General features: G+C 42.0%; 2 protein-coding genes across 2 annotated transcripts in view; both read right to left on the bottom strand.

Annotated features, from left to right (window-relative positions):
* LOC146640684 (protein NLRC3-like) overlaps positions 1 to 27,587 on the bottom strand; it is a 151,635-nt gene that overhangs the window by 33,184 nt on the left and 90,864 nt on the right. The window lies entirely within an intron of this gene.
* On the bottom strand, positions 3,484 to 5,689 carry LOC146640688 (neoverrucotoxin subunit alpha-like). Its single transcript, XM_085400067.1, has 3 exons — positions 5,524 to 5,689; positions 4,444 to 4,515; positions 3,484 to 4,295 (listed from the first exon to the last, which is right to left on the bottom strand). The coding sequence occupies exons 1-3, from the start codon at positions 5,687 to 5,689 to the stop codon at positions 3,760 to 3,762; spliced, it is 774 nt and encodes a 257-aa protein (XP_085256193.1). The 3' UTR covers positions 3,484 to 3,759.

Below are 27,587 nucleotides of genomic sequence, written 5' to 3'. Positions count from 1 at the left end.
GAGGAAATCATCATTATTATTATTTAATAAACGCTCACATTAATGTGGGCTTATTTGTTTCATATTAGAAACATTAGTTGAGTGTTTTTAGTATAAAATGGTCAAAGTCCCTCTTTTTGCTCCTCCCCTCACCTGTGGATGGGCGGTGCTGTTACCGTGGTGACAGCTTGGATGTGTTTCAGTCCTGCCTGGTTATCACTGCAGGAATCTTTCACATTTATTACAGGTAATAACTCTGATTTTTCTGTGTATTATGAACCAAATGTATCCTGATACACACAGAGATGGATGAGCAGAGGTCACATGATGAAAGAACAAACATGGAGTCTTTGATTTATTTAGATATTTATTGATGAATGCAAACAAACCTGACACTGAACCATCGTCCAGCAGAACAAACCTGATCACATGACCTGCTGACCCAAACAGTGCAAAGCTCCATGGCAACAACAACAAACAGCCTCACATATGTTAACAGAGGCTGTTAGAAGCACAGAGTCTTTACAGTCTTTCTCCTGTTTGGACACAGATCTCTGCACATCTTCATCACAGTTACTCACAGACGTGCAGAGTGTGTGGATATCAAAGCTAAGTTTCCACCATGTTTGTAGTCTGTACTGGGACTCATGGAGCATCTCTCTATGAGCACTCAGTGCTTTAAACAGTGAGTCCCAGTTTAACCAGCAGCCTTCACACCACACATCACACAGACATGGAAACTTCAAACCTCAGACTGAAGACACCATCAGAAATAAACAGATTGTGATGAAGATGAAGAACTGGACCAGTTTGCTGTGGTTTCTTCTGTTCCTGTCAGAAATAAGAGTCTGGCAGCACTTTGCTCTCCTTCCACATGTTTAAGGAGGAAGTGAAGAAGAGCGAGTGAGTCGTCTTCCTCTGTGGGCCCAACATCAGGCAGCAGCCACGTATTTTTAAAAACCCAGCACACTGCTTCAGAAACACTGAGTCAGGTGACCAGAGTCATGTGATCAGTGAGGTCTTCACTCAGGACGTCACTGCTTCAGGACCTGATTCAGAGGTTTATAAGGACGTGGATCATTGGTGCTGATGTTGTGTGAGAGCTGGTGAACCATGGGGAACATGAATAACAACCAGGCCATCAGCAGTTCTACCCCCAGCTCTAACACCTACATAATACACTATACATATAGTTATATAGGTTATAGTATGTTCTATATAAACGTAGCTGAAGCAGTTTCATTTGTAGCTTCACGCTGCACTTCACATGTTTGTCCACCAGATGGCAGCACAGAGGCCTGTGTTGGAAAGCTTTGAGTAATGAAGCGTTTTCAATCCAAGCTTCAGAAAGCTTCATGTGGTCATCAAGGAAGCAACCAGGAAATATCTGCTGTGTGTAAAAACAGCAACACAAGAATCCAGGATGAAGACAAGAAACTCAAAGCTCACAAAACAGGTGGAGCTAATTTTGTGACGTGTTTCTGTAAAAACACCACAGAAGTGAATCATCAAAGTTTCCATGTGAGCTGATGATGCTGCTGCAGAGTTTCTGTGAACCTCCTGTGACCCCGCCTCCTCATACAGAGACATCTGATTGCTCTTCAAACTGCATCACGTGGACACATGTGATTGTGTGTTGTAGTATTGATCCCAATGCTGGTATCAGTCCTGGATCAATAACACTGGATGGATGCGTTCAGCATGGAGCCCTGAGCTGTGTTACAGACAAACATGGAAACTGACAGGTCTGTGTCATTCACAGTCTGTAACACTTCTAAACAACAGAGGCTGACCCAAGTGCCTCAGAGCCAGGCACGCTCACATCACAGCTCTCTAAATAAGCCAGTTTCAAAATAAGAGCTGAAAGCTGTGTTTGCTTGTGTTAGCTTATTATTGTGGAGACTAACATTCAGTGATCATGTGTTCAGACTCATAATGATTACTCTCAGAAATCCTGATCTTTGTATTTACTGTGTGTTGGATCAATAACTGAGATTCATGGTATCACACAGCTGTGCTGCTGCTGATGTCAGCACATCTGGAACAATACGAGGTATCTGCTACCAGACTGAGCAGGACGTGAGACCTGTGGACTGTTTAAAGCTGTCCCTCCACAGCTCACTCAGACCTGATCCACACCTCAGTGATATTCTCTGACTTCCTCAGTAGAGACAGAAACCATTCAGATCTGGGACCATCAGCTGACTGATGATGTCACACAGACTGTGTTTTTCAGGAACAGTGATTCTGATGTGAGCCTGCTAGCTGACAGCAGACCTGATGAAAGCACATGTTCACATCTGTGAGGACAGACTGGACTCTTTGACTGCACCTTGGTTCTCCTCAGAGGTCTGTACAGGAGCATGTCCACCCCCACTGAGGATCTCAGTCACTGTGAAACATAGAAAGCTGCTTGTGTGGCCTCTGCCTCACATGTAGATACAGCTACAGGTTTCTCTGTCAGTCAGACTGAAACAGTGTCCTGATGCTGCATCATTCAGCTCTGTGCCCCAGTCAGCATCACTGGGAGCTACCAGTGTTTCTGCCCTTTTCCTGTAACACTACACTCAGCACAGGCTCAGCTGGTATCCAGTGTTGGACTTTGGCTTCAGCTGCTGTGATAGATCCTCTAACATAGATCAGCTCTGCTACATGTTGTTAGATAAGTGCAGCTGCTGTCATGTCCTGATGTTTCTCTGGCTCAGCAGCTTCTCCATCAGAGGTTCACATGGAGCTGATCCAGTATCTCCAGTAACTGTGTTCTGTGCCTCACTGGTTCATCCTTCTGTCTGTGTGACGTCAGTCAGATGTTGAAGTTAAACTCTGTAATCTTCACTGTGTCACAGAGTTCAGTGAGTCCCGTTATTCACAGTATCAATCAGATCATCAGAGAACAGCTGATCAGCAATCAGTGGTGCCAACAGCGCCTCCTGTGGTGAGAGGATGCAATAATGCAATGTAGCATTTTTCCACTCAACACTTGCAGTCATGGAAACTGTCTGTTGGATCTGTGTGACGTTGCTTTCTTGGTTAGAGTTCCTCACAAATGTCCAGATGATTCTTCTAATGAGGCGTCGACCATGTTTGCAGCTCTTTGGAAGAAAACGTCGCCCTTTGCCATCCTTACTTTTCTTTGACTTCTTCAAATGCAGCTGAACTCCAGCTGGTATTTTCTTGGACTTTGCAGCTGTTTCTGGTCATCAGTTCATTCCTGCAAACCTCTGAAGCTGAACAACAATGATGCTGCATTGCTGGCTGATCCCAAAAGGTTGATTCTGTTCATCTGGACGTTTTCAGAAACGTTTGCTCACTGATCAGGTGACTTCTTCAGTCTCAGCTGACTGCAGCTTTACAAGCTTACAAACAGCACATTTGCACAATGACTGAAAGCAGCAGCACCTGATATATATGATACTAATATAATACATATACATATATAATCCATACTAATGATGAAGGAACTGAGCTCACAGTCCATTGTTCATTCAGTGAACTACTCAGTTTATTTTGGGCCTCAGAAATGCTCACTCTGTTTGTACATCACTGTCAGCAATAGACTCATTCTGCTGTGTGGACAGGAACACATGTGACATCACTTCCTGTTTGTTTGTGACTGAAGAAGTTTACAAGGAATCATTTAGAAGAGTTTCAAACATCAACTGATTGAATCCATGAATCTGAAAACGTGTTTGTGAGTGAAAGAGACAGACATGTACAGACTGAACTATCTGTTCAACAGTCAGAGTGTTTCTGTAACAGGAGACACTCTTTACACTCCACTCAGCACAGGGACACTGAGGCACCAGGAGACCAGCTTAACAAAAACCCAGGATAAAGAGTTTGAGTGAATGTGGTGTTGAAGGTGTGGAGGTGGATCAGAGTGTCAGAGGAGACTCTGTAGAAGGACAGAGTGCCAGCAGGACAGTCCACATACACTGCTGCTCTGTTAGAGACAGAGGAGGAGGAGGAGGAGATGGATGTTCGACTGTTATTGTGACAGACAGACTGAGGACCATCATCAGAGCAGATCAGACTCCAGGACTGATCATTTCCTCCAAACAAACAGTCATAACTGCCTCCTTTCCTTCTGATGCTTCTGTAACTCACTGATATATAAACGTCTCCTCTCCACTCGACCTCCCAGTAACAGCGACCAGTCAGACCATTTCTACACAGCAGCTGATAACAAACATCAAATCTGTCTGGATGATCAGGATATGACTGAACCTCCTCCACACATGTCACCTTCCTGTTGTTGTCAGACAGTTGGAGCCATTTGTTCACTGTGTTTGTGTCGATTGTGAGTTGACAGGAATCTGATGGAGAGAACAAACACAATCCAGCTGCAGTTATTGATCCATCATCTGTTCATTGATTGACACTTTGATGATGACTCCTGACATGATGAAGATGGTTGAATGTGTGCTGCTTTGTTTTCATGAATCCCATTAAAAACACACTTACACTTCCTCAGACCTGGTCTCAACCATCGGACTCCAGCAGGCTCCACCCTGAAAGGAGGAGGGGGGTCAGAGCAGCACAGTCAGCATGCACACATGGACATTACATGGCTCTCACACACACACTGTTACACACTGAGCTCAAAGCTCGGCTCCACTGTTTTATTCAAAGAAATCTACATTTATTTATCAGCACATTTAAAAACAGCTTGAGCCAAAGTGCTGCACAGAGTAGAGAGAAAATAGGAAACATACACAGTAATGACTATAAAGACTGGTCAGGATTGAAAGCTACAGAGTACAAATGTGTTTCCAACCGGCTTTTAAAAATGTCCAGTGTTGGTGACGACCTGATGTGAAGGGCGACTGTTCCAGAGTTTGGCTGCAGCCATCGATAAAGCTCACCTCTGTTTTTACGTCTAGTTCTGGTCAGAAGCTGCTTATCTGCAGACCTGAGGGCTCCACTTGGATTCTTTTGTTAAAGAGAGATAAGATGGAGCCAATCCATTCACAGATTTAAAGACAACCAGATCTGGAAGTGGATTCTACCACGTACTGGTAACCAGTGGAAAGAGCTGGTGATGGGTCGTCTAGCACAGACCCACCGCTGGAACCAGACAATTGATGAGGGAGAGAACTGTGACAGCGCCGTTCCTTCACTTGACCTCAGTCGCTCTCGTCTGCTCCCTCGTAACACTGCTCTTTATTGAGCTTACATGAATATGCACAAGTTCATTATGACGTCTTACACAGGTATGAACAAAGAGTACCAGTCTGTGCATAGTGTGTGTGTGTGTGTGTGTGTGTGTAGGTGTGTGTCTGTGTGTGTGTGTGTGTGTGTGTGTGTAGGTATGTGTGTGTGTTTGTGTGGGTGTTTATGTTCATCACTTTCCTGTTCTGGTGTTCTGAGTAAACCGCGGCCTGAAGCGTGCCCTGGGGTCCTGCCCTCCTCCTTTTCAGTCCGTTTGCATCCGTTGGTGCTGCTGCTCAAAATTCTGTCCATACTGGTTCTGGCCCCAATTGAGGCAGTGCTTTTCCCCCTTGTCCTGCATCTTCTCCTTGTTCCGCTCCTCCTTAACTTGACCCTTTTGCTTCTGTAGCTCCTTCAGGGTTTGCTCCTGCTGTTGAAGCTTCTGGTCAGGTTTGGCGACCTCCTGCTCCAGCAAGCTCCGGCCTGATTTCAAGTCCTGTGTCTGGGACTCCAAGCCTGACTGATGTGTTCGATTAGCAGCCAGCTCCTCCTGAGCCATCCTCAGTTTCTGCTCTGATGCCTTGAGCTCTTACTGAGGGCAGAAACCTCCGAGTCTTTTTCATACACGTCAGATTGAAGTCCATCGATGTTTTCCTTGCTTTGCTCCACGGCCTTTTGCGGCTTTGCTGTTCGGCTCTTCTCAGAGGTCAGCTCCTGGCCGAGCCCCAACACCTGTGCCTTCAGCTTATTTTCTCCTGGTGCTTTTGTTCATTCCGAGGTGCCTCCTGACCTCAGTTACTCCTCCTGTCTCTGGCACGCCCTTTTTGCTGCCCGATCATCCGTGTTGGTCACTGTCCTGCACAGTTTTAATGCAGAGTTGTTAAGGTCAGCATTCTTTTGCTCGGCCTCACTTTTCATCTGGGCTTAATGGGCGTCTCGTCACAGCTCTGTCAGCTGAAGCTGTCTGGAAATCTCCCCCGTGTAGTGAAACGGGCCTTGGATTAACGCTCTCCGTCTCTGCTGCATGAGATCGTTTTCCTGCAGCACTGTTGACATTTTCAGGTTGTTGTTGTGGGTCCAGCTGCTGTAGCATTTGGTCAGGCTCACATCAAAGATGGCAGAGGAGAGAGCAAAGATGGTGGAGGGGAGAGCAGGAGTCCAGGTCAGCCTCGGCTTTCCAGGCCGACAAAGCAGCCTGTAATCAAGCATAAAGAGAAAAAACAAAACAAAAACAGACGAACAGGAAAATGATGTTGTTGTGTTGTGTTATTCAGAGAGGGGAGAAACACCAGGCCAAGCCCTGTGTCAGCCTTCTCTCCCCCTTTTTTGTTTTTTCTCACCATATAGGGCTTTGGAGCGTGATGTCACGGGGGTGGGCGTGGAAAGGATTTTGGCTCGATCCGCCATTTTGGGGGTCTAGCGCAAGTGAAGAGGAAGCGAAGGCACACACAACAGCCATGGTTCGTATTTGCTGTGTGGTCGTCTGCAATGTTCGATCGCACGACCGGCAAGAGAATAAGCTTGAAAAGGGTTTATCTTTTCATTTTTTCCCAACCTGGAAGCAACATGAGGCAGCTCGTGTATCGATGTTACCAAACGAAGGCGTCCAGCCTGGATAGCAGCTGTGAGACGAGCTGACGTGCAGTTCTCTTCCATCTCCAAATATCTGTTGATGCTCCTGACATTTTCATTCTGGTAAGTTCTAAATATGTTCATATCTCTCTTTATAGCCTATTAGTTTCATTATCTATGCGCTCTGTGTCACAGGCTGGGTCTCTGACCCAGCGCTCTGAGTTCATGTTTTTATTTGTCTCATTTTGTTATGTGATTTAGTTTGTGTTATTTCCTATCTGCCTTTAGTTTAGGCAGTTACTGTTCCTGGGTTTTCTATGTTTTGGGGTTTTGTATTTATTCATCACATATTAGGTCTGTTAAGTTATGTTGTCATGTTTTAGTATTTCCTGTTTTATTCTGACAATGTCATGTGTTCTTTGTTTATTGTATTTAGCTTTCCTCTCCTGGTCCTGTCATTAGGTTTATGTCTGTCAGCTGTTTCCCCCATGTGTCTCCACCTCCCCTGATCACCTCATGTATGTATTTAAGCCCTTTGTTTTCTGCATGCCATTGTCAGGTCGTCTGCTCATCCATGTCTCATCTCCAGGTACCCATGTCAGTTCACTATGGTTAAGGTTTTTCATGTTTTGTTATTAGTTCACCCAGTTTAGGTTATTGTTTAGTTTTCACCGATGCCCTATTATTTTGTACCCTCGTTGCTAACCTCAATAAACGGCTTGTTTTGTTAATCCACACCACGTTTTGGTCTGCGTTTGAGTCCTCCTCTGCAACACATACGGTCTGCCCCAGCCAGACCGTGACACTCTGAGCTCATAGCAAATTAGAACAAACATCCTACTGAGTGATTTTGCAGAACTACCTTATATTTATAGAGTTGCTAATTATTTGGCATTATTGCAGCAAACCAGCCGATGAAATGAATGAAACACATCGTGACTGAGTTCCAGCGCTACACAAGGGATGTGCTTCAAACATACCACCATGCCAATCAGATTACTTCTTCCATGTGAGGGTGAAGAGGTGACACTCCTGGATAAGATGGTGAAGGTTTGCTGCGTTTGGTGAACAGTGTGATAATAAAACCAGGGAAAATGAAACCTGCTCCTGTTAAATATTCTTAAGTCTTGTGCTGTTAAAATTACTGTATTTAGTAAATAAAGTAATGTTAGTAGTGGGTGATAAACACTCATGATTTTGTGTAAACATTTTGTCATTTGTAAACTATCAATGACATGGATTCTACATTGTAACTGATGTGATGTTCTATAAGGTGGTTTCAATAAAAAAAAAAAAGAGGCAAAAATTAGTTTGTTTCTTTATTCAACATTTGAACAGTGGGACTCAGTCAGTAGATATTCAGTAAATGCAAATTATTTACACGGGAGTGCACTATAGGCATAAATCTAGACCCCTAGATCAAACATTATGGGTAATTCCCACAACCCACAGCTTTACTGTGTTCCAGCAAAGTATCCAATAGCAGTGACAACTCCTCCAAAGTAGCAGGTGGGATTTTTCTTTTTTGAGGCTCCTTTTACCTTTCAATACGGATGGTCTGTTTATGTTTTGATCAAGAGCCTTTTTTTGGGCAGCTGAAGAGGAGAAGTCTATCTTATGGCCAACCTCTGGCTGTATCTTGGTCATATTACCCAGCAAAACCCAGTATGCAGGTTCATCTGTAACAGTCCTTGTGCCACAGATCAACACTGTTGCTTCTACATTAAACAGAAGAGCAGCGACGTGGCTGCAGGTCTCTGCGACTCCGGCCATACAGCTGCAGTGGGCGGCTTCAACCTTCCCTGTGATGCTTACAGTGACCCATGGCTGCAATGCTGGTTCATTCAGTCTTTGAGAGTGCAGGACCTGAAACACACACAGACAAAGTTCATTTAAAGACAAGAACTATGAGCCAAGGCCGACACAAATGTGTTTAATCTACTTTATCATAAATGTAACAAAGTGTCTAGAAAGTTAGCACATACATGTAATTATGCATTTCTTTATGTGTCCATCTATAGAACGCTGCAGGTTATAGTGTAAATCTGTCTGTTCTCTCTCAGAAACCTGCCTGCAGAAAATGAACCTAAAGTATGTAATGCAAGGATGTCATCACTTTAGAGATGGAGAAAGCATAAAGTGACAATTATGAATCACTTAATATGATAAGGAGATTCTGCAGGTCATTAATCAATGTATAAAACTAAAATAAAATGTATTTTTAGTGACACAAGATACAAACATGGAAGCAAGATGTATAATTAGAATTATTTATAATAAACATTAATAAATCATTGCAATTTCTTTAACCATAAATAATAACTAAATCCTTCAGGACAATGTCACATCAATGCACTGAACTCACTATGTTATCCACCTAACAGTCTCCACACGTTCTCACTGTAATTTCCCCTCATGAATGAATTTATGCTGCACTAATGTGAATGTTTGCAGGGAAAGCAAACGCATTTCACTCGCAGTACTCGAGCTGACTTACCTTTGTTTGAATGACGACTTGTACGCGCTGATTCCACAGATAAGGTATGAAATATATCAGGCTACGTCAGTAGCGGTTGGTCTTCAGGGTTTCTACTCCACGGCCGTATTTCATACGGGTCCACATTTCCAATGCACTCTATTTTCTGCAAGTACCGCCGCTTCGCCTCTGGACGCAATCGGTCTCTATACAGTCCATTCTCTTTTGAGCTGCTTTTAAGCATCTTGTAATCGTCGTTCCAACACAGTGTGTTTGATTTGATTCGTAGACCCCGAAAATGGCGCTGCGCTCCCACAATGCATTGCGGCGTGACGTCAACTCCAAAGCCCTATAATCAATTCATAACCCACCAAGCTGACAGGACAACACAGGTACATGTTAAAATTCTTAAGATCATGTTTAAAAGCCCAAAAAAGGAATTTTCTTTCATTCAGTAATCACTTGTATTAATCAATCAGCAGAAAACATGTCACAATTTGAATCTTTTTACCACTAAATTTGTCGTGTTATCACTGGTTGGTCAGACCAGTGTCTTTTTTTTTTTTTTTTTTTGAAGTTAAGTTGTTGTCCTGCAACCCAGAGAGTTTATTTGTTAGTAGTGGATAAACTTTATCATTTAACAACAGGTGTATGTAAAGTTTCGCTGCTTTAACCTTGCTGGAAAATCTTCACGTGTTCATGAATGTGAGCTGTTTTTCATTGCGTGTGTGTGCGTTTGTAGGTGGGTTATTTTAACTTTTTTCTCAAACTAGGCATTTCTCTAACACGTGCCTTTCTTATACATTTCTCTGGTTGTGTGTGTGTTTTTATTTTGTTTCCCAAATTTTGATTTCCCACGTTAAAGAACAGCATTCCATGTCTTCAGCCAGGAGTTAGAGCTTGCTTGTGAGATTCAGGGACACATGGTGCTAATAACAATTCAGCCAAAAACTTGCCTGTAAATTTCCAGTGATGGTAACCGATAACTGGAGGAGAAGATGTCCTTTAAGCTTCTTTTCCGGGTGGGGACAAAGTGGGAGGTCAAGCTCTAATTTTGAGGCAAAGCTTGGCCTGTCTGTAGTCCCAATTCTGTTAATTTATCCTGTATTCAGGTTTCGAGGTTGAGAGAAATCCACCTGTATTAACACGCTAAAACATTGACTTTGTATTTCTTTTCTGAAAACATCCATTCGCTTCATCTGCCTAGATTTTACTCTCTCTCTCTCTCGGTGCATATTTCACACAGTCAGGCAGTTGCCTTTTATGGGCATGCAAAATTCCTGTCACACACACACAGCTGAAATTCGTGCTTGGTCACACCCTATATTATGATAAAACCAACCATAAATCAAATGTAACTGCTTATATTCTTGAACTGAAACAAGAACCACTTAAAAAATCTTATAAATCCTGCTTTGCACCACAAAACTGAAACAAATCACAGCTGTATTTATCACTCAATCTTACTCTGCTGACTGAAGTGCCGGTCTAAATCATGCTCGATTTGTCTCTTCTATATCAAAACCCAGCCAAACATCAAACATTCACCGTAGTCATTCAAAAACTTATTTGTAATATTATAATCAGCAAAATCAGCGTTTTAATTACAGGCATGTATTATTGTTTGCAAATCATAATTATAAAACTCAAAAACACGCTAAACAGCAAGAAAAAGTCCTCTGTGTGCTTCACAGCTCATTTGCATGTTCACACACAGTCTAAAAATAGCTCGCAGCGCTGCAGCTGCACGTCACACACAGTCTCACACACAGCTCTACTGTTTTATATTACAAAGACGTCTTATATTTACAATCACTCTCAGGCCTGACAGCTTTAGCGCCTACACAATTTTGACAAATTTAAGTTAACGGGTCCAACCGAAAAAAGTCCAACTTTTTTGTAATCAATTAACCAGTATCAGACTCTAACTGTCTCTGGCCTAATCTCTAAAGTCCCTAACTCAATTTAACAGTGTCCAAAAAAGCGCAGATACCGTTCAACACAGTAAGAAGCCTCTAACTCCTAGCTTATTCCAGGATGCCCTGTACCCCACAGTCAAGCCAAACTGAACTAACCCTGTTCGCCGACAGGTCAAGGTCGCGCGTCCGCGGCCAGGAGGGAGCGTAACCTCCGCTGTAACCTTCTTGGCAGCCTCTAACTGCCGTCCTATAATAATTTATAACACTTTGAAACAACAGTCAACCCCCCAAAACAAGGGTATGACTGAGGCAGGTGCAACCTAGTGGTCAATGGAGCCACTAACTCACAAAATGACCAACTCAGGTCCAACCTTAAGACCAATGGGGCCTCTAACCCACAAAATGACCAATTCCCTACCAAACTACTTGGGCCTCTAACCCAATTTCTTAGCGGCTGCTAAGCAGTTAGAGGCAGTTAGATGGACACCGTACGCAGACAGCATCAGATCTCAAAATGGTGGAGCATTGATCAAACTCTTATAGCCTCTGGTGCCCCCACCTAATCATAAAAGCCTAAACATTCACATCCTTTCTCTCACACAGCGCCTAAGCTACAACCTTGGCTCCCTGTTTATCTGCTCCTGCTGAGATGGGGCAGAAAACTCCAGCATATTCTGTTCTCTTCTAATCAGACAAATAAGGCAATGACTTTCTGCGAACAGTATTTCTTATAACTCAGCAGTATAATGCATCATATAACAATATCATTCTTCACAATAAATCAGCAGTCTAATGCAATGCAAATCAGTCTAACAAATGTAATAGTTATCACCTTCTTCTAATTCAGGAGAATAATGCAAACTAAAACTACATAATAATTCACAATCTTTAATTAGGGGTCTAACATGGCATAAGGTAATATTATAATCCCACAAAACCCAGTCCTGCAGCTGGTGAAAGCCATTGCCACAGATGGTGTGACCCAACAAACCCACAGAAGGAGAGCAGAGCTGCTTAGTGTAATGTTTGAAGCTGTCTCGTTGAGGTCTGCTGCCATCCAAATCGATGCTCAGTGCAATATCTCTGCTGTAATTGCTAAGACAATGAGGAAGATCTCAAGTGTTTATTTTACCAAACACTGCTCTTCACAGCACTGCTACCTCAGCAAAGGGATGACAAGGGAAGTGTCATTTGTTTCTCCTGCCATCTCTGTCCTCAAAGAGTCTGGTAATGCTCATCTTGGCAAGGCTGTGGAAGCAGGACCTGGCCTAGCTGAGTCTACCTGCCTCAGGCCACTCTCCAATCCATCTCTGTGTCCATCAGAATTCAAATCAGAAGACAGCACCACAGGAAATGAGCTCTGTGCAGGGACAGTTACTCACAGCTACAACATTGGAGATATTGTGTGGATTGATACTGATCTTGCAAACCAAACAGAAACCAACTTGAAAATTACAGTAAACAGATTTGAAGCTAAGAAACATTAAATCACTTTTAAAAGCCTGTACATTCAGTGAATAGTCAATGCAGATATGTCATAAAAAAAAACCAAACTGTTACCAGAACCCTTTCTTGTTGTCTTTATAATGAAAAATGACTTACTTGGTGTTATAAGAGCCACAGTGGAGAGGCCGAAGAGCCACATGTGGCTTTAAAGCCGCAGTTTGAAGATCCCTGGCCTAGTTGCTGTGGAATATTCAGTTTTCTACACGTAGGTAACAACCTATCAAAGCAAACACTTCATTTTTTCTACATTAATAATAATGAACATATATAATTCAAAACAAAATCATAGAGGCCAACTGGGTATGTAAAAAATAATAATAATTTAGGTATACGTGAATCACTTCACATGAAACTCAGTTTTGCCACAGAAAAAAACTTTAGCCTACATTGTGTATGTTTCTGCACTGGTAACAAAATAAATATCGACCTCTCCGCTGAATAAATTGTATTACTAAAGTGTAAACTAATAAAAGTTAATATACAGCAAGCCTAGAAAAAGTGGACAGTCTTCTATAAAAGTGCAAAACTCCACAGCTGCTGAAACTCACTGCCACAGACACTGGTGTTATACAGCATAGGCCATAATAATTAAAATTTATATCTCAGAAACTGTAGCAGCACAAACGCTAATTTTACCTGCACAAATCAGCACAAACGTAGCACTAAAAAAGTAGACCATTTTGGCTAGTTTTGGAGCAGTCTGGGGGGATGGTGACCTTTGAATGACCTATAAAATAAAGTTTAATATCTCAAAAAACCGTAGCAGCACAAACGATCATTTTACCTGCACAAATCTGCACAAACGTAGCACTAACCGCTCCACCTATTGGCCTTTACGTTTCAAGTGGGTGGGGGGGTCAGCTTCACTCTGCTGACCGTGTCAGTGCCGTCAGGTGAGAAAGGTGACATCTCACTGATTCTGATCCGTCGGCGGGTCCGCGCTGTGTGTTTACGTCTTTGTGCAGTTTGTGTGTTCCTGCTCCCATTTACTGTCTTAGCTGTTTGGTGGTTGTTGAAATTTTGTGAGGTTTCACCAAAATAAATTTATATTAAAAAAAGTCGATTCAGGATTTTAATGAATCGATTTCACGTTATCCAAGCCAGAATCAATTTTAATTGTTTATAAAAACCCACCCCTAGTGTCTAACCGTTTTTCCCCACTCGGCGACACACCCGCCGGGGGTCAAACTCTTGTAATTGTGGAAGCTGGGTACACCGGTAATGGTGTGTCTTCCTTCTCTCACCCCGCCCCTCCCTGAGCCTGGTTCTGCCGGAGGTTTCTTCCTGTTAAAAGGTAGTTTTTCCTTCCCACTGTTGCCAAAGTGCTTGCTCATAGGAGGTCATAGAAGGTCGCCGGTTCGATCCCCGGGCTCTCTGTCCTGGTTGTTGTGTCCCTGCGCAAGACACTTTACCCTACCGCCTACTGGTGTTGGCCAGAGGGGCCGATGGCGCGATATGGCAGCCTCGCTTCTGTCAGTCTGTCCCAGGGCAGCTGTAGCTACAACTGTAGCTGCCTCCACCAGTGTATGAATGTGAGAGTGAATGAATAGTGGTATTGTAAAGCGCTTTGGGTGCCTTGAAAAGCGCTATATAAATCCAATCCATTATTATTATTATTATTATATGATTGTTGGGTTTTTCTCTGTATCTACTGTTAAATATGAAGCGCCTTGAGGTGACTTTTGTTGTGATTTAGTGCTATATAAATAAAAATGAATTGAATTAAATTGAAATTGAATTGGTAGTAACAGGTACATGAACATTTTTTTTTATTATTTGAATATATATGAATCCTCCCTTAGTTACGCTGCAATAGATGTAGGCTGCCGGGGGGATTCCCATGATGCATTGAGTTTTTCCTTTCCAGTCACCTTTCTCACTCACTATGTATTAATAGACCTCTCTGCATTGAATCATATCTGTTATTAACCTCTGTCTCTCTTCCACAGCATGTCTTTATCCTGTCTTCCTTCTCTCACCCCAACCGGTCGAAGCAGATGGCCCCGCCCCTCCCTGAGCCTGGATCTGCCTGAGGTGTCTTCCTGTTAAAAGGGAGTTTTAACAGGAGTTGAGAGGGCGGAGGTAAGTGACGGAAGTGACGGACAAGGTAAGCGACTCATGTTGTAACTGACGTCAGACGCCGGAGATTTTGGCGGAAAATTAAAGCAAATGGTAGTTTAGATTTGAACAAATTCATTTAAGCTTCAGTATTACCAAATACACTTATCACTTGTCTTATAACTAACAATATTTGTCTAAATAATCTCCAACACCCTGGAGAACAACGGGGAGAGTTTAGAGACTGTCCAAGATTATATTGATCAGTGCTTTCAGGATCTCGTGATGAAGAAGGCCCAGTGTGCAGCTTCCCCGGCCAAACCTGAGACGCCGTCGTCGAAAAGACAACGCCCGGCAGATTCCCCCGGCTCAACATCGCCAGCCGGCAAAGATATTGCCGACATACTGGAGTCAATCGACAAGCGAATGTCCAAGGCTGTCCTTGGTGGAGATTCTTCACCGAGAATTTCAATGCTTGCGAGAATCCCTGGAGTACAGCCAGCGGCACGTGGAAACGCTTGCTGCTGAAAATGCCACGCTAAGGGAGTCGGTGAAATGTCTCACAGAAAATGTTACCCAGCTCAATAGAGAAAATAAAAAAATAAAAGAAACAGTTATTGATCTACAGGCTCGTAGCATGCGTGATAATCTGGTATTTTCTGGTATTCCAGAAGCCGATGGAGAGGACGCGGAGACCACGGTAAAAAGTTTAATCAAAACCCACCTGAAGCTGCCGGAGGACACTGTGAAGAACATCGTCTTCGATCGGGTACATCGCCTCGGCCCCATTCGGGCTACGGCCGGGAGACCACGTCCTATCGTGGCCAAATTCGGCCACTTCAAACAAAAGCAACATGTGAAAAGCCGCGGCAGGGAATTAAAAGGAACGGACTTCAGCATGAACGACCAGTTCCCCAAAGAGATCTTGGAACGACGCAGGGTCCTCTTCCCAATCCGACGCGGCTTCATCCAGAAGGGCTCCCGCGCTGTCATCGCTGTGGACCGGCTGTACGTGGACGGACAGCTCCACCGCGACCCCAACATCACTCCGTGGCTGTATTAACCTCACACCAGATAAGAATCAGCTACACCCTTTCCCTATCCACTCACACTAACTTGCATTAACATCTGTTTAACTTACCGGTATCAAATCGCATCTTAAAGTGTGATTTCATAGCAGAACTAACACCGTCACTCTCCGTCAGTGATTTAATTGGAATGTTTACATTTTGTTTTTGTTTTTTTTCTTCTTGTTTTTTTTTTCTCTCTTTCCCCCCTCTTGTTTTTATGCTGCTCACCCCTGTCCTTGGTTTCTTTCTTTATTCCTTTCACTGCCTCGATCACCTGCTTCGACACTCATCCACAAACATCCTTTATTTCGACACATACGCACCATGCGCTCAACGGCAGCACATTTACATCAGTCAGACAGCGCACACAGTCGTTTAGGATACACACACTTAACCCAAGCACACAGTCGTTTCGGATACACACACTTAACCCAAGCCTACTCATATTAGTAAATATGCACACACATAGTCAGACTCAGGGAGCATCTCGCCACACATTTTTTCTCTCTCTCCTTCTCTTTATTTATGAACAAGTGACGTATTCTCTCCACCTGTCTAAGCGACGCACACAGCATACACCCCTAGTTATACACAAACATCTATGGGTGCACTGAGGTTCATTACATGGAATATAAATGGAGCTGGCTCCAGAGAAAAGAGGTTAAAAATATTTAACCAACTCAAAAAACTACAGGCAGATGTTGTCCTTTTACAAGAGACCCACAGACCTCTTAGAGGTTCGAATGAACTTAAAACACCTGAGTTTCCTAATGTGTTCTCAGCTTGTTATAATTCTAGACAAAGGGGAGTAGCAATTTTAATACATAAAAATATTAATTTCACAGTACTCGATACAGTTATAGATCCAGAGGGCAGATTCTTAATCATTAAACTATCTATACTTGATAAAAAGCTATGTATATAAGTGTATATGGTCCAAATGGTGATGATCCCTCATTCTTTCACGGTTTTTTCAGTGCACTCTCTGAACACTTAGATGGCACACTTGTTCTTGGAGGCGACCTCAACCTTGGACTAAATGAAGACATGGATAGGCTCAATAAAGCGGGAACTCAACGTAATTGGCAGTCCACAAATATAATCAAACAGTATATGAGCGACTTTGGTCTTTGCGATGCATGGCGCTCCCTTCACCCCACCAGTAAGGAATATACTTTTTTCTCACATGTCCATCACTCTTACTCTCGTCTGGATTATTTTTTGGAGATTTTTTGGAGAACTGGAGATTTAATACATCGCTGCTTAAAGATGAAGACTTTATTAAATATTTTAAAAAAGAGTGGACTTCATATTTGGACTATAATGACACTCCCGAAACATCAGCATCTGTTCTATGGGAAGCAGGGAAAGCTGTGATGAATTAAATGAGATAATTGATAAAAAAAAAATAAAAAAAGTTCTTAGTACAAAGACTACGCTTACAAAATTATGAACATGGTAATGAATCCGGTCAATTTCTAAAAATAAATAAATAAAAAACAACTATTTGTGCTGTTCAAGATTTATCTGGGAACACAATATATGAACCGATACAAATAAACAACATTTTCAGGGATTTCTATAAAACGTTGTATTCACCACAAATAAACCCATCTAAAAAAGAAATTGTTCAGTTTTTGGACAACATAACTCTTCCAAAATTATTAGACACTCAAGCAATTGCACTGGATTCACCACTGACACCAGGTGAACTCCAGGAAGCCCTGATAAGTATGCCCAATAATAAGGCTCCAGGTCCAGACGGCTTTCCTGCAAAATTCTACAAAGAATTCCGGACGATTCTAGCACCAGTTTTTTAAAAGAACGTTGTTAGAAATCAAAGAAAAGGGCAGACTTCAATCAAATATGAACCCTTGGGCAATCTTCAAAATTTACACCCTTTTAAGTTCCTCCCGACCCAAAATGGTCCCCATCCAAAAGGTGATATAGGAATGAATTTTATGAAAATTTTTTTCAGTTTTTTTCACATCAGATCTTTTAAACAACTTCAGACCTATCCACTGATATAAAGTTTTTCATAATTTTTTAAATATTTTTTAGGTTTCTATGGCTTTATTGTCATAAAAACCCCTGTTTTTTGGGGGGTAAAAAACCATAATATGCAATATTTTCAAAAAATGAGTTGCAAATGGAACTACTTGGCATGAGGTTATTAGAGCCTTGGATAGGTAAAGAATTCAGAACAGAATTGATTTGGACCCATTATTATTTTTGGAGCAATAAGAGTTTTTACAATTTACACCCTTTTAAGTTCCTCGGGACCCAAAATGGTCCCCATCCAAAAGGTGATATAGGAATGAATTTTATGAATTTTTTTTCCAGTTTTTTTCACATCAGATCTTTTAAACAACTTCAGACCTATCCACTGATATAAAGTTTTTCATAATTTTTTTAATATTTTTTAGGTTTCTATGGCTTTATTGTCATAAAAACCCCTGTTTTTTGAGGGGTAAAAAACCATAATATGCAATATTTTCAAAAAATGAGTTGCAAATGGAACTACTTGGCATGAGGTTATTAGAGCCTTGGATAGGTAAAGAATTCAGAACAGAATTGATTTGGACCCATTATTATTTTTGGAGCAATAAGAGTTTTTACAATTTACACCCTTTTAAGTTCCTCGGGACCCAAAATGGTCCCCATCCAAAAGGTGATATAGGAATGAATTTTATGAATTTTTTTTCCAGTTTTTTTAACATCAGATCTTTTAAACAACTTCAGACCTATCCACTGATATAAAGTTTTTCATAATTTTTTTAATATTTTTTAGGTTTCTATGGCTTTATTGTCATAAAAACCCCGGTTTTTTGGGGGGTAAAAAACCATAATATGCAATATTTTCAAAAAATGAGTTGCAAATGGAACTACTTGGCATGAGGTTATTAGAGCCTTGGATAGGTAAAAAATTCATAACAGAATTGATTTGGATACTTTATTATTTTTGGAGCAATAAGAGTTTTTGCATTATACATCCATTGGTATCCCTCGGGACCCAAAAAGGTCCCCATCCAAAAGGTGATATAGCAATGAATTTTATGAATTTTTTTTTCAGTTTTTTTCACATCAGATCTTTTAAACAACTTCAGACCTATCCACTGATATAAAGTTTTTCATAATTTTGTAAATATTTTTTATGTTTTTATGGCTTTATTGTCATAAAGACCTCTGTTTATTTTCTTTGGGGGGTAAAAAACCACAATATGCAATATTTTCAAAAAATGAGTTGCAAATGGAACTACTTGGCATGAGGTTATTAGAGCCTTGGATAGGTAAAGAATTCAGAATAGAATTGATTTGGATGCATCGTTATTTTTGGAGCAATAAGAGTTTTTGCATTATACATCCATTGGTATCCCTCGGGACCCAAAAAGGTCCCCATCCAAAAGGTGATATAGCAATGAATTTTATGAATTTTTTTTTCAGTTTTTTTCACATCAGATCTTTTAAACAACTTCAGACCTATCCACTGATATAAAGTTTTTCATAATTTTGTAAATATTTTTTTATGTTTTTATGGCTTTATTGTCATAAAGACCTCTGTTTATTTTCTTTGGGGGGTAAAAAACCACAATATGCAATATTTTCAAAAAATGAGTTGCAAATGGAACTACTTGGCATGAGGTTATTAGAGCCTTGGATGGGTAAAGAATTCATAACAGAATTGATTTGGCTGCATTATTATTTTTGGAGCAATAAGAGTTTTTGCATTATACATCCATTGGTATCCCTCGGGACCCAAAATGGTCCCCATCCAAAAGGTGATATAGCAATGAATTTTATGAATTTTTTTTCCAGTTTTTTTCACATTAGATCTTTTAAACAACTTCAGACCTATCCACTGATATAAAGTTTTTCATAATTTTCTTAATATTTTTTATGTTTTTATGGCTTTATTGTCATAAAGACCTCTGTTTATTTTCTTTGGGCGGTAAAAAACCATAATATGCAATATTTTCAAAAAATGAGTTGCAAATGGAACTACTTGGCATGAGGTTATTAGAGCCTTGGATGGGTAAAGAATTCATAACAGAATTGATTTGGCTGCATTATTATTTTTGGAGCAATAAGTGTTTTTGCATTATACATCCATTGGTATCCCTCGGGACCCAAAATGGTCCCCATCCAAAAGGTGATATAGCAATGAATTTTATGAATTGTTTTTTCATTTTTTTTCACATCAGATCTTTTAAACAACTTCAGACCTAACCACAGATATAAAGTTTTTCATAATTTTGTAAATATTTTTTATGTTTTTATAGCTTTATTGTCATAAAGACCCCTGTTTATTTTTTTTATTTTTTTGGGGGGGGGGGGGGGGGAACCCATAATATATATTATAAATATATATATAAAATATAAATATATTCTCAATCACATTCACACCACTCTCTTATATCAGTTCCACTACATCGAGACTATTTTATGGTGGTCAGCTGTTTTATTGTCATGTATTTTGCATAATAAGATAACCATGTCCTGCATTCAAAAACACTGAAAATGTCTATGGTGGTGCTGTACCTAATATTGTGCTCATTGGATCCAAAACCTATTTTTCCTTTATTTTGAAGGCTGAGGCTTAGATCCATTAGGTATTCACGAGAAAAAAATTATCACATGTCAGGATTACAGTATATCGAAAATATGTGATTATAAAGGGAGTCAATGGGACCCAAAAGGGTACGAGGGATGCGAAAGGTAACACTTATGTGAATCTCCTTTACTATACACCACACCATAGAGGGGATCAATGAATTTTAAAAATAATCCTAAAATGCACATCATAAGTCAGTTTCATGCAACTAGTCTTTAAAATGACTGATATATTGAAAATCAAAAATCCAAAGTTACCCAAAAGGGTAACTTTTTTGACGAGGAACGCCTAAGGGATAAGGCTCCAGGTCCAGACGGCTTTCCTGCAAAATTCTACAAAGAATTCCGGACGATTCTAGCACCAGTTTTTTAAAAGAACGTTGTTAGAAATCAAAGAAAAGGGCAGACTTCAATCAAATATGAATTCTGCAAACATTAATCTCCTGCTAAAACCAGGCAAAGACCTGTATATCCCTCAAGCTATCGTCCAATATCCCTTATAAATGTAGACCTTAAAATAATCTGCAAAGCTCTCTCAAAGAGACTGGAGAAAATTACCCCCCTCTTAATTCATCCTGACCAAACTGGTTTCATAAAAGGTAGGCACTCATCAACAAATACACGTAGATTATTTAATTTGATAGACTACTCATACAGTAAAAACCTAGAAACTACAATATTCTCTTTAGACGCAGAAAAAGCATTTGACAGAGTTAACTGGAAATTTCTATTTGCAACTTTACACAAATTTGGTTTTGGATCCTCTTTCATAAACTGGTTAAAAATATTATGTAATTCCCCAACAGCTTGTGTCAGAACAAATGACCAGACATCCTCCAGCTTCTGTCTCTTGAGGGGCACCAGGCAGGGATGCCCACTCTCCCCTTCACTGTTTGCAATTTTTATTGAACCACTAGCAGCAGCAATTAGACAGAATTCAGTAATTAAAGGCATAAAATGCAAGAACGTGGAACATAAAAACAGCCTTTATGCGGATGATGTGTTACTCTTTCTCCAAAATTCACAAACCAATATCTCTGAGGTGATTGAATTGATAAACTCTTTTGCAAGAATATCAGATTACTTAATTAACTGGTCAAAATCTACAGTCCTACCAATTAATTACTCCCTCCATAATTCCTCTTCTACACCACTGCAATCGGGAAATATAAAATATTTAGGCATTAATGTTTCTCCCAAGCTTGCAGATCTAACTAAATTTAACCATATCCCACTTTTAAAGAAGGTAGAAGATGATCTGGCTAGGTGGAAATGTCTACTCATATCACTCATGGGAAGGGTTGCCGCTATAAAAATGATGGTCTTAAGAAAAATAAATTATTTATTCTCAGTGATCCCAACTAAACCACCACAAGACTGGTTCAGATCTCTAGATTCATGTATGTCCAAATTCCTTTGGAAAAATAAACCCCCACGTATAAGCTTAAAAACACTACAAAAGACCAAGGATAGAGGAGGATTAGAACTACCTAACTTTCAGCACTACTTCTTAGCCAACAGGCTTCAGTTTATCTCAGGATGGCTAAAACATACCCTCTTAGATGAACCTTGGCTAGATGTAGAACAAGCACTTTGCAATAATCTAGAGATCTCAGACCTACCATTTATCAGCTCAAACATCCAACGATATGAATGCTTTCAAAGCATCAACATCAGCTCTTCTCTGACAGCATGGTGGGAATTTCTAAAATTGACGGCGTCTTCATTAATCCCATGCAAACGTACACCTATCTGGAACAACCCTGACATATTACAAAACAATAATATGATAAACTTTTCAGATTGGAGTGATAAAGGAATCAAATATTTAGAACATATACTAGAAGGAACAGTATTTATTTCATTTGACAGACTAGTTACACAATATGGGATCAACAAGAAAAGATTTTTAGAATATCAACAAATTAAATCCATAGTAAAAAAGAAATTTAAACCGGGTCAAGTTCAACTACAAACACCACCAAGTGTGGTTCAATTTCTTACTCTTAAAACCCCCAAATTACTATCCAAAATATACAGAATGCTTTCTAAAACAGATGAATCAATATCACTTCCTATTGCAAAATGGGAAGCGGATTTATCAGTTAACTTAGACCTAAACTTCTGGTCTCAGATTTGCTTAAAAACCTTTCATCTAATCCCAATCTTCAATTAATTCAATACAAAATACTACATAGAGTGCACTATACAGGTCATCGGATATTCAAGATGGGCTTTACGTCTGCCAACAACTGCTCACACTGCCAAACCAATTCACCGGACAATTATATCCATGCTCTTTGGTTCTGTCCACCAGTTCAGAAGTTTTGGCGTGAGATATGTGAAGACTTATCAAAGTGTCTGAAATGTAACATTCCAACTTCCCCCTTAGTGTGTTTGTTGGGCAGCTTAGATAATGTCACTTCAGAAAAGAATATAGCCCATATGGTTTTCACTGCCCAATGCATAGCCAAGAAAACAGTCCTCAGGAACTGGAAAAATAAAAACAATCTTAATTCTAACCAGTATAGAAATTATCTATTCGATTACATTAGTGTTGATACACCCTCTGCCACCACATCAGATCAATTGCTCTGGGCTCCTTTGATCAGCTCCATCACCCAGTGGGGGTGGGGGGTCATAGTTTGGTCCCGCCTTCACTGTTGTGATTTGTGTGGGGGTAGGGACAGGCTTAGGGTGTCGGAGGGTGCCCTGGAGGCATCTTCCTTGGGGGGCTCAACCTGGGGTAGCGGTCATGTCCGGTTAGGGGCTCTGTTGGCTCTCAGGTGACTGTTTCCTCGTGGCTGCGTGCAGCAGGGCTAGGGGAGGGTCTGTGCTGACGGACGTGGGTTACTGACCTGGTAGCCTGGCTGCCCCTGGGTGGGTCTGGGATGGGCGTGAGGTTCTGGGGGCGCTCCATCTCTGGGCTGGGGCCCTGGCCGGGCCTCGGGGGCTTGGGTCCTGGTTGGTGTGTTGCCGGGGTTGTGGGCGGGTGGGGGCCCAGCCCTGGCGCAGGGTGCTGCCGGTGCGTCGAGCCACCTGGGGGGCTCTTCAACTGGTGGGGGAGATTGTCACATCTTGCAGGAGCTTTCCTCTCTTCAGCTTCCCCCTCCTGCAGAGACTCTCTCTGCAGGAGGGGGAGATACAGGAGAGGTGGAGGAAGATCTCAGCCTGGGCGTCTATTGTCTTATGTAGTCTGGAAGATGAGTGGATGGTGGGGTGGGTGCAGTTTTCTCTGTGGTGGGGTTGGGTGGACTGTCCCGGGCTCTGTGGGGCCGGGGGGCGCTGCTGCACTGGGCCCCGGTCTGGATGGGCCTGGGCCCCCTTTCCCTGGCGGGTCGCGGAGTATGGGGGTGCCTACTGGGATCAGCGGGGGAGCTGGCCCCAGGGAGGGGTCACTTGCCCCTCCCTTCCTTCCCTCCCCATCTCCAGCTGCCTCCCTCTTCCTGCTCCACCACAACCACCCACACATGCAGGGCCTTGGAGTAGGGGTATGTCACCAGGGTGCAGAGGAGGCTACGCCCCCCCGTCCCCTTCTGGCTGCCTCTGCCTCAATTTTATCCCACAACTTAGACATTCACATTACTGACACTCTCGTTACACATACATATAGGATCTTGGGGGTGGGCACGATACACGGAATCCAAATTACCATCAGGGTGTACACCTCACCCCTGGCGTCGTTGCCCACCTCTCAATTTTAAATACACGTAGACATTGAGGGCTAACAGGAGGGACTATGCGCTTACCTGCTGCTCTCTGGCAGGTAGCTCCATGCCCTCCTGGGTTTTAAATGCACCTTAGAACACACATGCATCAACAATACAATGAGCGGGTGGAGGGAGGTTTGGAGTCTTCTCTCACCTCCATTCTCTGCGGCCTGCTGCAGCGGGGGGGCTAGGAGGAGGAGTTGGCCGTCCGACTGCGGTCTGGAGTGTGGGGCCTCCCTGCTGCTGTGGAGTCGGGGCGGTCTGCCTCTCCCCACCGCAGGGAAAAGGGTAACACCACCTGGGTCTGGGTGCAGTTCCCCCCTCCAGGGGCAAGGGTACCTAGACCCGGTTCGTAGAGTACGCTTGGGGAGTGTTATCGTGTGTACAGCGTCTCTTTATGTCTGTCTCCACGTTGGTTGAGTGTGGAGTAAGTGCATATGAGAGCATGAGGGTGGGAATGGATGTTTGTGTCTGTGTGTGCCTGTATGTCTGTGTCTATATGTCAGGTTGGGTATCAGACGCCACCTCTCTGGGGACATCTCGGGCCCTCCAAGGTTTGGAGGCCTATCTCCCCCCACCACCACTTCCCCTGCCAGTGGTGGACTCCCTCAGACATCGGTGCATTGGTGGTTCTTTGTGTCTGGGGGTGGGCGTCTAGGGTACACACCGGCTCACTCCTTGGCGGCCGCTTATTGGGGCCTGGAGCCTGGGGCTCACGGCCTGGGGCTCGGTCACTCAGGCACAGCTGGCTGCCGGCGGAGCTCACGGGCGCGTCACTGCAACTCCCCCTGGCTTCTGCTCCGCGGCTGCTGAGTGAGCCCTCATCTGGGACTCTCCTCAGCTCTTTCTGGGACAGTGGCGCAGCTGCCCCTCTGTGGGTCTTCCTTGGTCTCTTGTGTTCTGGGGGCCTCTGGATGTCTGGAGTTTTGATCTCCTCCATACCTGCTTCATGCCCTGGAGGACGGGGCTGTGCCCCCCCCCCTCCCCCACCCTCTAGCAGATCATTACATGAAGGGACCTTTTAAAAAAACAAGCGCGTCCATGCTCACAGGTGTACACTCGGGTGATCACACCCACAAACTACACCCTTTTTGGCTCCTACCTCAAAGAACACTGTGTCCTGTTGATCTTATGTGCTGCACAATAATGTTTAACCTTCCTGCCTTCTTGGGACCTTTTTGTGCCACTGCTATGTGTTAAATGGCTGCCATTTCCACTGTGTTCAGTGGAATATAACCAAACTTGCCACAGGATAGTTTTTACCTGTCAATGTTAATATTCCAGTGTGAATTCCTTAAATCAGCCTAAAATGGCTGAGCAGCAGAAATCCCCACACCCATCACCCTGGGGACCATTTTCTGCCCATTGACTTCCATTATAAACGCTATTTTTCAACCCCAAATTATCATCATATGATTTTATTTTTTCTTCTTTTCTTGGATGTCAATGAAGACTCAGGGCCTTGAAGTTTTAATTTTTAAATTGCAAAAAAAATGCAAAAAAAATAATGGCAGGTCAATCTTTGGTCCATCTAAAGGCCTACTTATAATGACAATCACATATTACTTCAACTGGTTTTTTGTGGAAATATTTAGTTTCGTTTTTTGGTTTTTGGGGCTTATAACACAGGGCGCTCATGTAATAACACTGGGATTTGAAGGGTTAAAACAACGAAAATATAATTAAAACTTTACATGAATATTTCAGGGAGAAGTAGTTTTACAAGGTTGGCTAATTTAAAGTGGAATAAAATATGGATATATGGTCTTTTTATGGCGTGGCTGAGAATGGTCCCTAGGGTGATGGGTGTGAGTTTTTTAAAGGATGGCAGGAGGGTTAATATTTATTATTTACTGTCATATTCCCATATATCATTGTGATGTTGTTTATTCTATTACTCTTGTTCTCTTCTGCTTGTTTTCTTTTTTCTTTCTCAAAAGGTGATTTAGGTGATCGATACATCGATATATCCCCATCCGTCTTCTCAGCTGTTTCTCTTTCCCTCTTTCTTTCTCCCCTTCTTTCCCCCAGTCAAGTCTGTCCCATATTCAGCAAGTGAAAATAAAATAAACAATAAAAGGTGAATAAAATGGACCATTATGGCAAGGCTGGGATGGTCATTTTGGTAAAGTAAATCCGTTGGGCATCTTTCTTTGCCTTTAGAGAATAATTCTCATGGCAAAAGAGCCAAACGGGACAGGCAAAAAAAATAAATAAATAAAATAAATAAAAAAAATAGATAAAAGGGAGTTTTTCCTTCCCACTGTTGCCAAAGTGCTTGTTCATAGGGGGTCATATGATTGTTGGGTTTTTCTCTGTATCTATTATTGTACGATCTACTGTACAATATAAAGCGCCTTGAGGAAACTGCTGTTGCGATTTGGTGCTATATAAATAAAATTGAATTGAATTTAATATCATGCAGTTCATCTTCTCACCAGCAGAGGGCCACAAATCACCATCCATGAAGAGTTCAGGGAGAGAGATAAGAGCTGTACTCAATGATCTGATCAATATGGAAGTTCATGTTTTTTTCTTTGATTGGATCAGTTTTAAAAGCAGCTCTTTTTATAGAATGACAGAAACATGGGAGATGCTCATTGTTTTTAATATTTGATACATTAAGTAATATTGGATGTCCAATTATTCAGCCATGATGGAAACATCCCATTAAGAAAGAGAAATCAAACATTTGAAATCATTTTAATGAGCTCAGACCTGTTGAAAATGCAGAGGAGCTGGTTGTGAACTGAGCTTCAGAGAAACACAACATACTGAAATTCAGTGAGAAGCTTGTAGGTTGGGGCAGGGGCCCCAACAACATGTAGGTTGGAATGAAAGCACCTGGTCCTGGAATGATGGGAGTGTCCTGATTCGTATTTGAGGGAAGAGACATACGACTGGGGGTCCATTGTCCGTCAAAACAATGATTTTATTAAAACACATATATGTGGGAAGTCGAGCCCAATCACTCAAACAGCATCGATCTTCTCCGAACAATAAATGGGGTGTCATATATATAACATAGTTGATGACGAGTATTATGCATCAGAGCAGATAAAAAAACATACATGAGTTCCAGTAATTCCAGCCTGGACATATTCTAAAAAAGAACAGTTCCTTCCTCTGTTCCTCCGCCACCTCCAGATGCTTCCTGTTATTTCACTTACTGCACTTAAGAACAGAACATGAGCATGCCGTTTACAAGCAAAACAAATCTATATACTGTGCATGTGTGCAGGCAGCCCATGTGTCTTGACCTCAGTGCATGACCTCACTCAACAAACAAAGACATTTTAGAAGTATACTTCCTGACTCCGTTTGAGTCATCTGTTACCAGGCAAACTCCAATGCAGCAGGCTGCTGAGAGCACACACAGGCCTTTAGTATGTGGTAAATTGTACTGTAAGCATGTATGCAATTCTTTCAATAGCTGTGGGTCACCTTAACTTTCTCCATTGATCGGCCAGATGTCGCGCTGCCGTCTTTAAAAGGACTAAAAAGGAAGAAGTTCACAAGGAATCATTTAGACAAG

Source organism: Rhamphochromis longiceps, unplaced genomic scaffold (assembly GCF_057381845.1).
Source record: "Rhamphochromis longiceps isolate RC_006_pf unplaced genomic scaffold, R_longiceps_female_GT1.1 unmapped_scaffold_4, whole genome shotgun sequence".
Classification (NCBI taxonomy): domain Eukaryota; kingdom Metazoa; phylum Chordata; class Actinopteri; order Cichliformes; family Cichlidae; genus Rhamphochromis; species Rhamphochromis longiceps.
Note: the sequence above shows the minus strand (reverse complement) of the source record. Positions and strands in the feature narration are given on the sequence as shown.

Excerpts from the sequence above, each read along its gene's own strand:
- LOC146640688 (XM_085400067.1), bottom strand. The coding sequence starts at position 5,689 with ATGGCTCAGGAGGAGCTGGCTGCTAATCGAACACATCAGTCAGGCTTG. Across the intron at positions 4,516-5,523 it reads GGAGCTACAGAAGCAAAAGG|GCTCTGACCCCCCTCCTCCT; the intron begins GTCAAGTTAAGG and ends GCTGACTGTGCT. Across the intron at positions 4,296-4,443 it reads GAGACCAGGTCTGAGGAAGT|ATTCCTGTCAACTCACAATC; the intron begins GTAAGTGTGTTT and ends TCTCTCCATCAG.